General features: G+C 38.3%; 2 protein-coding genes across 5 annotated transcripts in view; both read right to left on the bottom strand.

Moving 5' to 3' along the window:
* Window positions 1-62: 62 nt before the first annotated feature.
* ccnt2a (cyclin T2a) lies at window positions 63-7,880 on the bottom strand. Of its 4 annotated transcripts, none has more exons than XM_060875746.1 (10): window positions 7,683-7,880; window positions 7,209-7,290; window positions 6,769-6,897; window positions 6,379-6,439; window positions 5,595-5,657; window positions 5,313-5,358; window positions 2,720-2,883; window positions 2,552-2,634; window positions 1,418-2,435; window positions 63-1,315 (listed from the first exon to the last, which is right to left on the bottom strand). In XM_060875746.1, the coding sequence occupies exons 1-10, from the start codon at window positions 7,838-7,840 to the stop codon at window positions 1,281-1,283; spliced, it is 1,839 nt and encodes a 612-aa protein (XP_060731729.1). In that variant the 5' UTR covers window positions 7,841-7,880; the 3' UTR covers window positions 63-1,280. The 4 variants fall into 4 exon arrangements, with proteins under 4 accessions (XP_060731729.1, XP_060731727.1, XP_060731730.1 ...); XM_060875744.1 differs by having other exon boundaries at window positions 63-1,318; window positions 7,683-7,879; XM_060875747.1 differs by having other exon boundaries at window positions 63-1,318; window positions 2,564-2,634; window positions 7,683-7,878.
* A 2,245-nt stretch (window positions 7,881-10,125) lies between these two features.
* The window catches only part of acmsd (aminocarboxymuconate semialdehyde decarboxylase), an 8,748-nt gene continuing 1,045 nt past the window's right edge, over window positions 10,126-17,828 (bottom strand). The window contains exons 2-10 of the mRNA XM_060875749.1: window positions 16,817-16,861; window positions 15,590-15,686; window positions 15,454-15,503; window positions 14,353-14,589; window positions 12,310-12,403; window positions 11,732-11,827; window positions 11,466-11,638; window positions 10,444-10,542; window positions 10,126-10,321 (exon numbers count right to left, since the gene is read on the bottom strand). Of these exons, the coding sequence (XP_060731732.1) occupies window positions 10,259-10,321; window positions 10,444-10,542; window positions 11,466-11,638; window positions 11,732-11,827; window positions 12,310-12,403; window positions 14,353-14,589; window positions 15,454-15,503; window positions 15,590-15,686; window positions 16,817-16,861 (954 nt within the window). The 3' untranslated portion in view covers window positions 10,126-10,258. The remainder of the gene's footprint in view (window positions 10,322-10,443; window positions 10,543-11,465; window positions 11,639-11,731; window positions 11,828-12,309; window positions 12,404-14,352; window positions 14,590-15,453; window positions 15,504-15,589; window positions 15,687-16,816; window positions 16,862-17,828) is intronic.

The raw sequence follows: 17,828 nt of genomic DNA on the forward strand, positions 1-17,828 counted from the left end.
ATCCCCCATGACCAAGTAAAGCCGTGTGGGAAATTCACTGAAAACATAGACAGACTCTGGGGTTGAAGTAGTGGAAACCATGTGATTTATTGTTAGAATTTAATTGCAATGAAGAGGGATGAGAAAAAAAAAAGTCTAAACATGTGTCTGAAAATAAAATGCTTCACAAATTGCTTGCCACACAAAGAATGAATGCATGTACAAAAAGAAAAAAAAAAAAACTATGGAAGAAACCGACCAAATGAAAATGAAAGACTGGACACTGAGAACAGACCTGGTCACGTCTTCGCCAACATTATTATTCAAACATATCTTATTTATTTACAGCTTTGTACAAGGAGGCTACAGAGTCAAGCCAAGAAAAATTTAAATGCACTTCACAGCAAAGGTTATGTAAACTTCATAGCACTATACTTGTCCTTACTTGATATTTATTTCTCTCCATTTTTTTTTTTGTTGAGGCACAGCCTTTGGCATCCAGCTTAAGTTCGTATTGGAGGTCACAAGAAATTGTAATAACAAGCTGTACAGCCTCAGACAGGCTCATGCCAGGTGATTGGTGGATTTCCTAGCATGGTGTTGGACCTTGCTCTCTTCTGACAGTCATGCAGGGCTCTCACGTCTGATTCCTGTAGCGATTCACATACGTCTCCAAAATATAATACAAGCAGCGCCAAACCTGAGTATTTAGAGTATAGCTTTTTTTTTTTAAACATACAAAAACGTATGTACACTTATCTCCACTCTCTGTAAACGGCGCTATTTTTCATCCCATTGATGGCTGAAACATGCGTCGCTCATACAAGGTAGCAAAAAGAAAACAACAAAGGTAGCGTGTTTATAACTACACGACTTAAAAAAAAAAAAAAAAACTAATAAAAATAATCTCTCGTTTTAACGCCTCACTACAGACCGCATCTATCCTAACAAATTCAGGGACGTGCGTCAGGTAATGAGGGGTCAGGATTTCTTCAGTGTCTTACAGTTAAGTATTATAGAAATTATAAAATAGGGGAAATAATTGCACGTTTCTTGCCTTATAGAATTCTTAATTTTAACCTGTGGAGAAACATATTTGCATCAAGATGGCCCTGTAACACACACACTTGGAAATATGGAACACAAAGCAGCAATTACACATTTATTATTATTATTATTATTTTTATCTTCTCTCAAGTATGAACCGTGCTGTCGTCCTAAGTTCATTCCTTGGGCACTTAACAGCGGTTCTACCATGCTAAACGAGTCCTTGTAGTGTTCCGCGCAGGCCGTTAGTGCTTTCAGGACCACGGCTCTCCGGGGAATCCTTGTCCACCTGCTGTGCAACAGGGGAAAAAAAAAAAAAGGGAAGGGGGTTAAGAAGACAGCTGTGAGAAGAGACACACTGCTGTACAGAGGATGAGCAGTGAGGATCTACCTGTGGCTGGCTTGGAGCCTTTGCTCTTTTTTGAGCGATGATTATGGCTGCCATCGGTGTGTGTCCTCTTATGCAAAGAGCTCGAGCCCTGACCTGACTCGCTACCGAGGGTCACAGGGCTCTTGATGGTGGAGCCGCTGCGCTGGTGTGGATTTGTATAGCCATGTTTATGGTGGTGCCGGTGCTTCTCCTTGCTCACTAGCGGACTGGAATGCTTGCTTTTGCTCGCTCCTTCATCTGATGAGCTGTGGCGCTCTGAGGAAACCTTGATCTTCATCTTCAGCTCCTCTTTACTTGTGCCACTTTTCTCAGCCTGGACTGGAAGGCGGAGCTTTAGCGAGCTCCCCTTTTCCCGCTTCTCCCCTTGAACTTTTTCCTGGCCTGTTATGGGAAGTTTCATCTTTAGTGGTGAGCTGATGAAAGTGCTGCTGCTGCTGCTGCCGCCCTGCTGCTCGTGAGCATAAGGCTGTTGTGGCTTTCGGTGCTCGACCTGGCCGGAACTCCCATACGAATCTCTGACCTCGGGTTCCGTGCTCGGCTGCTCTTGCCTGCGTTTCTGTGCTGCTAATTCAGCTGCGTGCTTCTCCTTATATTTCTCCAGGGACATCTTCTGTGGCTGAGACGTGGGTGGAGGCAGGTACACAGAAGATTGCTGTTTGCTGGCCTTGTGTTCATGTTTTACAGCGGTGAACTCTGCGCATTTGTCCGGCCGGTGAGGGAGCAATGGAAGCTGTTTGAATACGTACGGGTCTGAGTGTGCTTGGTCTTGAGGCCAGTCACTGGGGGCTGTGAAAGTGTAAGAAGTGCCTTGTACAGTGGTAGCAATATGGTCCAAAGGAAGCCCACTGGCCTGCAGGGAAATAGGAAGTGACGTAGAAGGTTTGGAAAAGGTCGCGTTTGCTGTAACTCCAGAAATGGCGTCTACCATCAAGTGGTCCTGGACTAACGAGGGGCCAGGAAAAGAGCTGCTTTCGGATGACGCTCCATCTGTTTTAGGTTTCTTGGCAGCTTGCGTTGCCTGAGGGGTTAAAAAAAAACCCCAAAAAAAAAACAAAAAACAAAAAAACACAATGCTCTAAAACATGGACCTTAAAATGACATGCAAATCATTACAAAAATAAATACCGTACACACAGAACTAATTACCCTCCAGTTTCGAATCCTCTTTAACTTACTGGGAGTCTTCTCCAAAATCTGAAGAAACTCGTGTGTCAATTCTGCAGAAGTAGATGTTACACCTCAGTTTCGGTGTATGTAAACATCTTACGTGATCTTACGCACACTAGAAACTGGTCCACTCACCATCTAGGAGCTCGAGTGTGACCGAATTGTCCACATACTCCCACCAGTGCTTGCTGTCAGTAGAAACAGGGATCTCCCAGTTCGACCACTTGCAGGCTAAGTGAATGCACACGCAAGCGATGACTGTGGGCCTGTGCTGCAGGCAGAACGTGGTGAGGTGTAGGCTGCGTGGAGAGGAGGAGGAGGAGGAGGAGAACAAACAGAGAGCAGACCTTCATCAGCCACACGACTACGCAAGTAGGCTCTTTAAATCATTTATACATCTGTAAACTTTAGATTGTTAAGTAAAGCAAAGGCTAAACACATTAAACTAGTTCAAACACAATCGATTGGACATGGCGCACTGTGTAATTAGGGTGTTTAAACAAAAGAACAGGAGAAATTATTACGCACATTATTAAAAACAGGAATCTGAGACTATCTGATGTAAGGGCTGGGTGATATGCAGAAACATTCCTCGTCATTTTGCTCATTTATTCGCAACCTACAACAAATCGTTACAATCACAATCCAGATTATTTTATTAACGGACTGTTAGCTTTCTCTTTACTAGGATGAAGATCTTCCAGGAAATGTAAGTAAAACTAATTATTTGAGTAAATTATGGCTGGTCTGAGTGATATCCTTGATATCAAGGATGTCAGTCATGCATTTTAGAGACGATTGAATCACCCAGCCCCATCTGAGACACAAAACCCATGAGGTGTAAATCCTTTTCAGTGCTGCGCTGTATGATAAAGAATGGCTTTGCAAAAAAAAAATAGAAATAAAATCACCACAAGTGCGTACTTGACGGCATTAAATATACTAAACATTCACGTCTCTTTTAAAAGCCATGCGTTTATTGTCCTGAAAAGAGCAAAAACATTTACGTGTTACAAGAGAAGGTAATATTAAGCACATTATAGTTACCATCCATATATCTACCATAGAGTCAAAAGACAGAGACAGTATTTCTCACTAGATTTCCGTACCACCACCACCACCGTCATCATCATCATCATCATTAAAAACATACGAACACTGGAGACATCCGGAAACATGTCAGGTCACAGATAACAAAAATTTCTGCTTCGTAGAACGTTTTAGTTGCTGAAAATGCAAATCTAGCACTGAGACTTGAAAACAGAGTCACGGTAAACGTTGGATGGTAACCCTGTGCCAATAAAAAAAAAGGTCAATGTTTGGAAATGGGACTAGTTATTGATTCATTTGATAAATTCTAGGAAATGACTAGAGCTGCAGGGATGAGATTTAAAAGCCAATTACAAATTAAAACAGTGTATGTGATGGAAATCCTAATGACTCTTTACTCTGAATGTTGCCACACTTCAGCTCTGAAGTGCAAGAAGGACTCACTCCGGTAAGTATGTATTAATAAGAACATTATTAATCGTACAAGGGCTGAAAGGATGTCCGGGATCGTAGATCGAACTCTTTGCAAATGATCCGTGCAAAAACGTCCCGCACAGCCCTTATAACTGAGGCATAAATATGAAAATCAAATGAACTAAAAATTTATTTGGAATTTGAATAATTTGTATTTGCAAAAGCTTTTATTTTATTTATTTATTTATTTTTTGCAAATCTTATTCTCCAAAGCTTTGAGTAAGCAAATGAAATCCAACATGGTTCCTGAACATTTAGAGTGAAGTCTGTTTAAAAAAAAAATACATAAATAAAATGCTCTTTAAAATATCTATTATATACACCAAAGATCGATAAAGTAAATAAATTGTCCCACATCCAGACATTGTGTGATTTTTTTTTTTTTTTAAACAGAGACAGAAATAACCTTAAATAACAAAACATACTGACTAAAATCCCGGATTAAATATTAAAAGCATGTCCCTGAAGAGTAAATTAATCACAAAGGAAGCTGTATGAGGAACCCGTTGAGGACCTTTACGCTTGAGTCGGTTTTAAAGCTGTGGGACGATGGGAATCGGACAGGATCGGCTTGAACCCAATCAAACAGCTATGCAATTCGTGACGTTTCTTTTTTTCCCCCTTTTATTATATTCTAATTTGATTCTTAAAACAGGTCCTTAATGGGTTTTTAAAATTAAACGAGTTAAAAAAAAAAAACAAACAGTAAAAAACAAGTATAAACACTGCATGTATAAGGAATATCAGACAAATTATCAAGCAGCTGATCAAAAAAAAACTTTTACGTAAAAAAAAAAATGGTTAAAATTTTTTTTTAAGGGCTCTGGGGACTTACCTTGAGGCCTTCTATGTAATGTTTACATCTGTGTAATCTTTAGCTGCTATTCAGGCTACCAAAGTGTCTTTTTTTTTTTTTTTTAGACAAATGCACTTCTGTAACCAAGCAAATGTGAGGTTCAAGAGCACCACTACACTTCGCATTGTGCATTTGACCCCTCTGTGCCAACAGTGATCCCTCGTACAATACACCGCACTGCGACCGGGGCCGGTACCGCCTGGAACCTCCCCCCCGGTTATCCAGAGGGAAGAGGCGTCCCAGAAGCCACTGGCGCATTGAGGGTGTCGGACACTTTGAGGGGAACCTGCAGTAAAGGAAGCTATAGTGTGCAGTCACAGTGCAACAAATGAGGTTCAGGATAACAACCTGTTGGTAGCCATGAAATAGGAAGTCTGTGCCAGATCCTTGCTTGCTGTGGAAATGAAAAGAAAAAAAAAAAGAAAGCAGTGTATTAGACTCACAAAACGGAGCTGCGTGTCTAACAGTATCCTGAACGTTCTCTTTAAAACACAGGGGTTACCTCTCCTTGTACTGTACTTCATGCTCAAATGGTTTGTCACACAAACACTGTCAGTATTCTTAAAGCTAACATTTGTGGGGAAGGTGTAGAGACCGTTAAAAAAAGGGGTTAAGGAACAAAGTCTCTACCTCGAACTAGTTGGGAACATTTCACAACATCAGTATGAGGATGCTCAATAGTTATTTCAAACCCTGCAACAGAAAGCGCATTAGCATCAAATACGGCTCCAGTTCAATGCAAGAACAGACTTCAATGTATCAGAGAGGGAAAAAAAAGAAGAAAAAAAAAAGATAATGCATACACTAACATTAAGCTTAGAGAATGAATAGTAGGGAGCTAGCAGAGCTGATAACTAGACATGTGCTGATATAAGCAGTTATTTAATCCAAGATACAACAAAATGCTTTTAATGATGCACCGTTTTTGCGGCAGATAACTTGGGTTCGATTTCAAGGAACTTCAGTGTGTGAACTGACGACAGATTGGGAATCGCATACTTAATTCGGCATCTAAAGTCAGCCAACGTTAACCGTTTTACTTTTACCGCGTTGTCCAGTTAAGATTATTAACGTCTTTTAGGTAAATAGTGTGATATATTACAAAAAATAAAACAAATAAAGGAAAAAATAACACACTTCTATATCAGCACATGCTTAGATATAACAATACAGAATAGCATGCATAAGTAATAAGTCATAAGTCATGTATCAGCTTCACTTCTCATACCTTAAACATTTATCCCGTTATAGAGGATTTAAACGTATTGATCATACACCTAAGATTATTAAAACAATGGCAGGTTGCTTAAAATGCTCAGTAAAGAGGAAACTATGTGAGTGTGGGTTTTAGCACAATGTAGCTGTCGCTGGCTTTCAACATACTTCATTCATCCTTACACAGACTTCCACTTACCTAAAGTCTGCAGCACTATGGTTTCAAGTATCACCAGCTCTTGAGCTTGCTGGAGGTACGCCTGAAGTTCAATAGACAATCATTACATAATGCCTGTAATGTGTCTTTCCTCATAACCTTTAACCCACAGTATCATCCACCACTCTGTTCATGGGCTGACAGTCGTGGCAGCTGAATTACGCTTTCTGCAAACTTATTACGAGTGCTTGTTTGGTTAGACCCAGATCAACTGGGAGATCATTTGCAGGGGATGTTTTTGGGTGCCGGAAAAACCGGCATTGCACAAACTGAGCATTTACTCAAAAGTGGACGTAAGAAATAAACGTTTTAACACTTGACATGATATAAAGAAATAAAAATGACAGAATACAGACAATTACCCAGACTTACATTACTCTTTGTATCTAAAGGAGCCTCTTGAGGGTTTAAACAGGCGTGAGCCACTTTAATGACGTGTTCAAGTTTTCTGGGTTGTTCCTCGACTTTAGCCGCCAAGAATAACGTAGTGGGGGAGATTATCTTAGAGAAAAGTGGGGAAAAAAGAAATCAAACAAACAAACAGACAAATTCTACATCGAATCTACATATAATTCGAATGATCTGCGTTCACACCACAAAAGTGACGTGTATAGCATTTATTCCTTCTTATGTTCTGACCCAATCCAATACATGCATTAATTAATCGGTGTGGAAACTTTAAGGTTTGTTTATTTACACGTTACATCCTAGACTTCATCCTAGAGATCACACGAAAAAAGAAAGCGAAACGTTGCGTGTTAGCGTGTGAACGTAGAATCGGCGTCAGGAGCTGAAGGAAACGTGACACTTACGTTTCTGTGGAACTTGGTGAATGAGTGGTACATATAAAACCTATGCATGTAAACAATTGCAGTGTTTATCGTCAGTTGCGAGCTGGGATAAGAATTAAGGAAGAGGCATGAACTGGAGGACACACAAAGTTAAGGACTCAACTCAACTTGTGTTAAATATACTATGCTAAGCTAAGCTAAACTATGCTAAGCTAAACTATGCTAAGCTAAGCTAAACTATGCTAAGCTAAACTATGCTAAGCTAAGCTAAGGTCCCTCAGAGCACCTCAGACAGACAGCACAACTACCTAACATGTAACCAGACAATAAACAAAAAGACAGTACAGCTTTACTAACAATTTTACGCCAAATAAAACGACGCAAGTAAGCTGGAGAAAATGCGGCCTAGTAGGAGAAAAAGCGCCATTAGAGCCCCAGGCTGTGCCACCTTACTGAACTGAAGCTAACTAGCCAAGACAGATTAGATTAGGATACACATTGAGCCTCTGTCCCATATCCTGGATGAGATTTGCAGCTTGTTGACGATATGAGAGCTCTCTGTCGGGCTCCAGTCCACACCGGCGCGACGGCGTCGTCTCCAGCTGCTCCCGGGAGAAAAACCATTTGCTCGATGATCCCCGGTGCGCCGCCATTGCTCTCCAACAATAACAGTCGTACACAACGCGTTACGTCACCACGCAACAAAACACAACACACGCACGCACGCATTACGCTTATGCGTCATCCGGCGTGTAGTCGCTGCCTGGGAAATGTAGTCTTCCGAGCCGTGTCACGTGACATAGACCGTACATATCACGTGTTTTTCTATACCATCTAGCCAAACTAGCTTCACACTGGTTTTAAAGACAATAAATCATTGAGTTTATTACATTTAAAATGTAATAATGCATTTTTTTAGGCAGCTTCTTCACTGTCCTGCCGTATTGTGACACTCTTTGAGAATATTAATTGGAAATTGATAATCATTAATAATAATAACAAATATTGCATTAACAATCAAATTAGTGAAGTATATTTTAAAATTATACACCTAATTTTATCCAACGAACCAATTTCTACAAAAATTTAAAAATTATATTTCAGATTCTTGTGCATTCTGTAATATAAATACAGAATGTGCGCCTTTATTTTTTTTTATTGTATGTACACTTGTTTTTTTTTTCTTTTTTCTTTTTGGATCGATGTCGAACGTGTTTTTGAAAGATAAAAAAAAAATAATATACAGAAAAAAAAGATGTTTTTTTTTTTATGAGGAAAGAAAAATGATGAAATGTCATATTTTTATTTTAAATCTGCGTATTTTAGTTGGAAAGTTTCATATCCATAAACGTAAAGTGTTCTGAATAGAAACCATACATTTTCCATTTTAAGCTGGAAATTAAAACTTATTTTGAAACTTTAAAATGACTTACGAGCCAAAAAAATCTATGAAAACTATGGACTTTTACAAGGCTATTAATTCCTCTTCTCTAAATTAATTGTATTGCTCGATACCCCTTATTTGTATTTTTTTATTTGCATTTTTTTCTCTACTTTATGTTATGTTACTATTCCAAGATTTGAATAATATGACATTGTATTTGGTTATCTGTTATCATTTGTTATTGAGACAATAAAAAAAAAAAATAAATTAAAAAAAAACAAACTTCACCTTGGTTCCTTTAACAAAAAGCTAATAGGATTATCCCCTTTGACTTTTGGATAAAATAAGCTTTGTGACCAACAAAAATGTAAAAAAAATACGTTCATCAAATATTCTTGAATCTATTAAATTTGAAGCCTAAATACAATTGGCAGTAGTAAAAAAGCTAATGTTAGGTTATATATACAAAAAATAAAACTACATCACGGTCGCATATGTTTAGTGTCACCACTAATAAGCTTTTGACAAACTTTCAATTATTTTATTTTTTTATTTTTTTACAAACAGGTTCCCTGATAACGATCCACTGTTTTGTGGATGAATCTGAATGGATTCAAGGACGCTATTAATATAAACACAACTAGGCTGTAGTAATGTAGAGTAGAGTAGATGAGATGAGATAGTAGATGAGATTTTATTATGTAATGCATGCATACATATATCCATTTTACAAATATATAATTATGTAATTATGCCCACTGACCTTAGACCAGTGGATTTAAAAGTGGCCCATATATATAACCACCATTTCCAGTTGTTTCTTTTAGTTTTAAAAATATCAGTTTCCACAGTTCAGGACTTTTAAATCAGCCAAGGGGGCAAGATGGAACTCCAAGAATGTTTATTAGACTGACCATTATTACACTGTGCTGTTAAATTCTTGATTCTAACTGGTCAAAATAGATGCATTTTTTCTTAACAGCACTGTTTGTGCTGGGGGCACGGTTCCTTAGTGGTTAGCACGTTCGCCTCACACCTCCAGGGTTGGGGGTTCGATTCCCAATTCCGCCTTGTGTATGTGGAGTTTGCATGTTGCCTCGGGGGTTTCCTCCGGGTACTCCGGTTGCATGGTAGGTTGATTGGCATCTCTGGAAAATTGTCTGTAGTGTGTGAGTGAATGAGAGTGTGTGTGCCCTGCGATGGGTTGGCACTCCGTCCAGGGTGTATGGTGCCTTGATGACACCTGAGATAGGCACAGGCTCCCTGTGACCCGAGGTAGTTCGGATAAGCGGTAGAAAGTGAGTGAGCACTGTTTGTACAGTACTGTAGATTAACACACTTGTATGGCAGATGCTCTACTTAATTAGATTTTAAAATGTGTGTAATTGTTGATAATTATGGTGTTGATAATTGGAGGTTGTCTGAGAAAGGACTCTTATCAAGGATATTGCCACTTTAGGTTTTTTGACATAGGGAAATTCTGTTTCATTCCTTAAACACAGTTTATTATACGATCAGAAATTAACGACGACTGACTGATCAAATCACACCAAAGAATTTTCAAAATATATTTTATTTGATGGAAAATGTCTCTCCAGAAATCGTTAAATAATCTGCAGCACCTTTACTTTTAGATTCTGGCCCCATGTCCTTTCTCCATGAGAAAGGCAGCTGAATTATCAGCATGTCACTCAAACTGTTTCCTCTCAAGACCCAAAAATTCGAGAGCATTTCCTGCCAGGAGTTTATCCTGCAAATGAGTGAAAATAAAAATGTGTACAAAGTTTTTACAAACCATGATCAAATATTCTCATGTGTTAACTATCTAAGAGTTGTGGGAGGATTTAAATATCAGCAGTAGGAACCTGGTACCTTTATTGTGCTGTCAAATTCACACATCGATTCTATCAGTGTTCCAGGCTCCAGTTCTCCAAGAGGAAATGGGTAATCTGTTCCTAACATCACTTTATCCTGGAATGGAAGTGTGTGTACAGTACATATAAAGACCGTCTTAGAGACCTGGACATTGCAAGACATTTACATTTACAGCATTTGGCAGATGTCCTTATCCAGACATACAAAAGTGCTTTTAAGTCTCTATCACTGACTACAGTACATTAACTCTGGTCCACTAGTTTACTGGTCCACTAGGTTAAAGACATTCTTCGAGCACTTATACCTCTGTATATATATATAGATTAGTTATAATGAAAACACTTAAGCTCTTTTTTAGTTAACTAAGAGATGGTACGCCTCCATTTTTCACAGACAAGCACCTTTTTTACGACTTCTCGACTTGTTAATACTGTATGTTAAAACGACTTGTTAAAACTTCTCAGCAGGATTTGAACTTATATTTCCTATTATGTTGTGCATCTAATTGAAAAAGTACAAAGTTTAGAAGTTGCACACTGTGACCTGTTGTATATAAACATGCACGAATGCTGTATTTAGTAATACAACATATACTTATAATTAATTGAGATATATATATATATATATAATATTTTAGATAGGGGGCATGGTGGCTTAGTGGTTAGCACGTTCGCCTCACACCTCCAGGGTTGGGGGTTCGATTCCCGCCTCCGCCTTGTGTGTGTGGAGTTTGCAAGTTCTCCCCGTGCCTCGGGGGTTTCCTCCGGGTACTCCGGTTTCCTCCCCCGGTCCAAAGACATGCATGGTAGGTTGATTGGCATCTCTGGAAAATTGTCCGTAGTGTGTGATTGCGTGAGTGAATGAGAGTGTGTGTGTGCCCTGTGATGGGTTGGCACTCTGTCCAGGGTGTATCCTGCCTTGATGCCCAATGACGCCTGAGATCCACAGGCTCCCCGTGACCATAATGAATGAATATTTTAGATATACAGTATTTTCTGAGATGATGAAGAAAGTCCTACCTTCCCAATGACATTAACGAGTAGCTGAAGTGCAAGCGAGTCATGGACCAGAGAATCAGTGTAAAACGATCCTAAGTATTTACGTGGATAGTTCTTATTGTCTGTAGCACACAGGTCTGGTCGGACGTTGAAGCCGTGCTCGATTCGTCCAACCGTATAAGGAAAAGCACCACCTAGAAGAAATAATGCAGGAATAATTATACAATATGGATTCCAGTTATCACCATCAGAACCGAAAGGGTGTTTGGGGGTATTTCATAACCAACCTCCATGAGCAAAGCAGACCTTTAGCTTTGGAAATCTCTCAAAAATACCTCCAAAGATCATGGAGCAAATAGCCATTGTAGTTTCTGAAGGCATACCTGTAGGGAAGTGTCCATATTCTGCAATGAATTATTCTTTAAAATTTATCAGTTAATTCATTATTACAGTATGTAAAAATAACATGCTAAGTCTGAATAGGAGCAGTATGGCAGTGGTGGCTCAAGCAATTAAGACTCTGGGTTGTTGATTGGAGGAATAGGGTTCAAGTCCCAGCACTGCCAAGCTGCCACTGTTGGACCCTTGTGCAAGGCCCTTAACCATCCATGCTCCAGGGGTGCTGTATCATGGCTGACCCTATTCTCAGACCCTAACTTCCAACGTTGGGATATGTGAAGAAAGAATTTCACTGTGCTGTAACATATATGTGACAAATAAAGGCTACTTCTTCTGAGTAAACAATTCTTTTACAAACAAGATATTCTTCTGAAACAGTCACTAATCACGATGCTTGAGCCTTTAAGAATGAATCAACTTTAAATTATCAAAACGATTTCGCTTGTCAAAATTAATTCGTACTCACCAACTAGCCATGGAAGCCAGTACTTTGCCATTCTCCCATCTGTCTGCATATCCCATGGATGTACAAACAACGCACAGTTTAGCTCTTCAGCAGCCTGAGAAGGTTCACAAACACTATAGATGAACCCATATGCAGGTTGTCAACAACCTTATTTTATTCATATTATTATCTGCAGTATCTTATCTTACTGCAGTACATACTCTATAATCCTAACCTGCATGAGCCAGATTAACAGAAATCACAGCACAGAAGCATATTCACATTCATGTCAGGATCTACTGGGATCTCCTGTTTCCCATTTATCCTAACGTTTAGCCCTATATATACCTGCCCATTTGTATCTGTCTTTGTCAAGTCATTAAACATTGTTGCATTGGTTTTTCAGGCAATTTGTTATAGTTTTTATATTGTGCCTCCTATAGTTTAAGTAAGGCCATTATGTATCCAGGTATTTATATGTTGTTTATTTTATATCATAGCCAAGTCACATAATGTGGTCAGATCTGTTTTAAGTTAATAAACTACAAATCCATCTTAATCATGCACTTGGGTCTGATTTTTTGTATCATGGGTGATCGCATTCTTTATAGAGTACCAAGTTCGATCCCCACCTCTGGCTACGTTTCCCTAAAAACGTGAAACGTGATATAGAGAATTTCCTGCTTCATGGTCTGTGATTCAAATCTATTTCCTAAAAATGGAAAGTACGTTAATTTATTAATAATTTTAATAAAATATATGAAAATTGGCTAAAATAAACCAGATAGACTAGATAGATAGACTAGATTCACAAGAAACACAGAGCAGACAAGTACTGTAGCATCTAACAATCAATATATCTGACCCTTGTTTGTAAAACGTTACCAGTTGTAGAAATTTTTTATTTATTTTTTTCTTAAATTTAACCGAAGAGTTAACGCACCTACGTCTGGATCCTGGGTCTTTTTATTATCCTGGTCAGTTCTAACATACATACATAAAAACATCATCCAATCTCAGTGGAGATACATGGAGCCGCATCCGATGCTTCCTTCGGGTCATTTAATGTCAGTAGTCATTTAAGCTTTTTTAAATTATTGCTTTCATTTTGCTTATTATTGTATAAAAAATTTCAAATGTCTTCTAAACACTTCTAAATTCTGAGAAACACTTTAAAAACACTAACCCCAAACTTCTTAAAGCCAATTATAAAAACTGCTAAACTAGCAAAGTGGTGTTGTTTTGATATTTCTTAATTCATTACTATAATTTTTTATGTTTTTATGTCATGTTTACGGTACAGAGTTAAAGATCTCTGGTTCATACAGAACATACTTAGAAATAAAAGCCTCACATGTTATTGCAAAACTTCATTTTACAGATTGAGAGATTTTTTTTAAATCAGTTCGCTATAGATTCTTGATCAAGGGCAAACCTAGGGAAATTCAAACCTAGAACATTTTAGTGTCACCAATCGCCCTAGTTGGAAGAAAACCAGGAAATCTCACAACCATGTGGAAAATATATAACTCCATCCAGAAAGTGATGTGTATTTAACCTTCACCTGTACCTGAGTGGAAAACTAGTGTAGCCTGATCTTCAGATATTCATTCATTCATTCATTCATTCATTCATTTTCTACCGAACTACATCGGGTCACGGGGAGCCTGTGCCTATCTCAGGCATCATCGGGCATCAAGGCAGGATACACCCTGGACGAAGTGCCAACCCGTCGCAGGGCACACACACACTCGGAGTGTGAGGCGGGAATCGAACCCCCAACCCTGGAGGTGTGAGGCGAACGTGCTAATCACTAAGCCACCATGCCCCCCATCTTCAGATATTTATTTATTTATTTATTTATCTATTTATTTATTTATTTATTTATTTAAGCAGTTTGCGATCCACAATCTTCGTTTTAAAGCATTTTCTTGGTTTCAGGTTTTAACATTTTCCTGGTTGCCTCATTCACAGCTAATGATTTAAATAAGATATAGCAGAACTTTCAACAAAAAAAAAACTGTGTGACACTTTTTTAAATGTTATTGACTGACCCTGACTTACAGCGTAAACAGGATAAAGCTCAGGAGCGTTGAGGTCCCAGGTGTTGATGTGTGAACCAATTTGCACTCCCGGGAAACCAAGTTCCTGCACACAGCGCCTCATTTCCTGTACAGCCAGCTCAGGAGCCTGCATGGGAAGAGTGCCGAGGCCTACAAAGCGTTTCGGGTATCGGCTCACCGTGGCTGCCAGGTCATCATTAAGGATTCCACAAAGGTCAAGGGTGTCCTGAGGTTTTGCCTGTATGGAAGGACACAACACTTTCTCTAAATGCAGCTTAGAACAAGTTACCGGTTCAGGGGATGAAAAGGTAGAGAAAGATACAGACAGCAGATCTTAGTGCTTTTCACCCTGGGTGATTGATGTCCAGCTTCTGCTAATTTGTCAGTGTCAGGAATTTCTCCCACCCTACAGCTCGAGTTCTGTATATTCAGTGTTTTGCCGCCTGATACTACCTAGCATGCGCTGTTAAAATTTTGATTCAATCTTTCAAATAACTAAATATTCCTCTACCACGGGTTTACAAGCAGGGTTTGAATGATGATTACATGAAGTTAAAATATTTCATTAGATTTCAGATCAGAAAAAGAGAATAATGTAAACTAAAGCTGATATAATATACTGTTCTTGTGTTCACACAGGAGTAATACAAGCACAATTATACAATTATTGGTATGTTTATAGCCATATGGACAATTTAAATTACTAGCTAATGTGGCAACAACCCACAGGACTGGTTGGATAAGTTAATTTAATAGAAAAAAAAAACAACTAATCTAGCGTAAATAACATTCCTTCTTCATGTTACTTTATCCATATTTATTAATATCATGTTGATTATTAATATCAACAATTGTTTGTTGGATATTTGTTCGTTCTCGATAGACAAATCTATAGTTGTCTGTATAGTTGTTCCAATTTTTGGAAAATTAATCAAAAATGAAGCTCTTCTTCTCAATAATGTAAGATTAACTTCTCCAATGCCTTATAGAAAGAAAGGTATGTTACAGGCAAACTTCAAACCTATGTGAATTGTCTGACCAGAAAATGATAGGAATTTTTAATGCTAACTGAATGTAAAGTGGAATATCATGTGTTATTTACCCAGTAGCTGAACATTACAGGGACAGTAGACAGGGCCTGCATTGTGACCCCTGAAAGAAATCCAGTTAGCCAATGTGAATTGAAATTTTTCTGTTTTTCTGAAATGGAATTTATGATTCGGTTTAAACAGCTTTACCGTGCTTATCCATGTCTCGTATCCGAGCCTCGGCGTCCCAGCAGTTCTCCTGAACAACACGGAACACTTTCCCTTCCTTTATCATTTCGGCTTCTCCCTGTGGAATAATCGATAATCGAATTAATTCAGGGAATTCAGAAAGAAAACTGGACACATCCTATTTGAATATCGATCACATGATTAATAGCTTAGATGTAAAAAAAAAAGAAAAAATAAAATACAGTTATGTTGAATTGTAATACTTAGGCTGCTTTTACTACTTCCAACCACCAGAGAGCAGCTTCAACCATGAAGTGCATGAACCTCTTTTGACTGGAGAATTAAATGAGCCCATGGCTGAAGTAATAATCCAGTCTTCTAATAAGTATTAGTAGCATAGAATTCACATGTAGTCTCTTTTAAATATGTCCTAACAAAAGTACAAGAGCTTCTTCTTCTGTCTCACTTACTGTTTAGTTGAAGGTGAAGTAGAGGCAGCAAATGCTTGACTAAAAGTCCCAGAATGCAATGCTGTTAGTGATCCATGTGGTGATTTAAGGATTCTAAACAGACTAAAAGACTAAGGTGTCTTTATTTAGAGATAATTTTGAAATCAGATTGGTGACACTATTAACAGGATGTTGAATGGCATTGTGGGTAATTTACCCTTTATACTCAGATCAAACCGTCAACCAGTCAGTAAAGAACAGGATAACTCTATAAACAAATGATGGGACTGTAAAGGACCTGAGTTCTAAAGCATTGTTATAATCCCATTAATAGAACTTCTGCCATCATCTGGCCCCATGTCCTAAATGGTAGCCTGTTCTTCCTGTGCTGCCCACTCATTCTTCATAGGGGTCTTAGTTAGCACGAGCCAACACACACACAATCCAACTCCATAGTGAGCCAACCCTACCTCCATCCTGAGCATTAGAGCATTTTACTGCAATGTGGTGCAGAGGAAGCAGTGGTGCTGCTCTATCGATATATAGATGTACCACAAGTCTGCAATGCATGCTTATTTTAATTAAACACATAATCCTGCCAATTAAAATTAGCATACTGGTAAACTTTTCTCCAATAAACACTATTTTTCTTTTTCTTTTCATCATAAAATGTTGGAATAAACCTACAGGTATCCTCCATCTATAAATTTACACTCTTAACACACTTTGTACACATGCTTATAACGCCTAATAAAACTAATAAATATGCCCTCGTTGGGTTGAGCTTAGTGTGACTCACCTTACAGTGGTGGTGGAGCTGGACAAATCCATCATATCCATATCTCTGGAAATATAGAAAAATCTTTTAATGCATGGATACTGATTCTATTATAAACCGGTATACAGTATTTATATCCAGTATACAGTCTACACAGCTGTCACCTGATACAATGACCATGACTTCAACTGTATATGATATACAAAATTAATTGAGATTTGGTCCATTATGGTTTACTGGAATTTCAGGAACATAAGATGAATATAACCATCAATAGGCAAAGCTCTATTTAAAAAAAAAAAAAAAAAAGCTCAAAGTTCAGCAAAGAACGTTGTGAAAGATCAGGGTCAGAAACAGTCAGCAAACAACATAAACAAGGCAAATTAAAATTCAAGAAGCCAGGAAGAAACAAACTCCTACTGTATACCAGAACAGTGGAGATCTACTAAGAGGAGATCTGAGCTCCATGTGATCCTTACACCAATACAGCATTTGTTTGACTGTATATTTGTAATCACACCATCCAGTGTCACCCATATGAGGATGAGGTTCCCCTTTGCGTCTGGTTCCTCTCAAGGTTTCTTCCTTACCAATTTAAGGGAGATTTTCCTTGCCACTGCTGCCTGAGTCACCTCAGACTTGCTCATTGGGGATAAATACATATACAAACATACATACATACATACATACATACGTACATACATACATACATACATACATACTGTGAACTATATATATCTTGAATTTTTATTATATTAATTCTTTATATTTCTCCTTATGTTTAGCTTCTGCTCTATGCTTATGTTCTGTAAAGCTGCTTTGAGACAATGTCCATTGTAAAAAGAGCTATACAAATAAACTTGAATGGAATTGAATTGAATTGAACAGTGTTAACGATGGCAGTGCTACAATTTATTTGGTATACATGGTAGCATGGTGCTAACCAATGCTTTAGGTGGTAATTGTTTTTTATAATTTACCAAAGATTTTCCAAAGAAACACACAACTGAAGACGCAACCCAAGCATACAGCT

Source organism: Tachysurus vachellii, chromosome 8 (assembly GCF_030014155.1).
Source record: "Tachysurus vachellii isolate PV-2020 chromosome 8, HZAU_Pvac_v1, whole genome shotgun sequence".
NCBI lineage: Eukaryota > Metazoa > Chordata > Actinopteri > Siluriformes > Bagridae > Tachysurus > Tachysurus vachellii.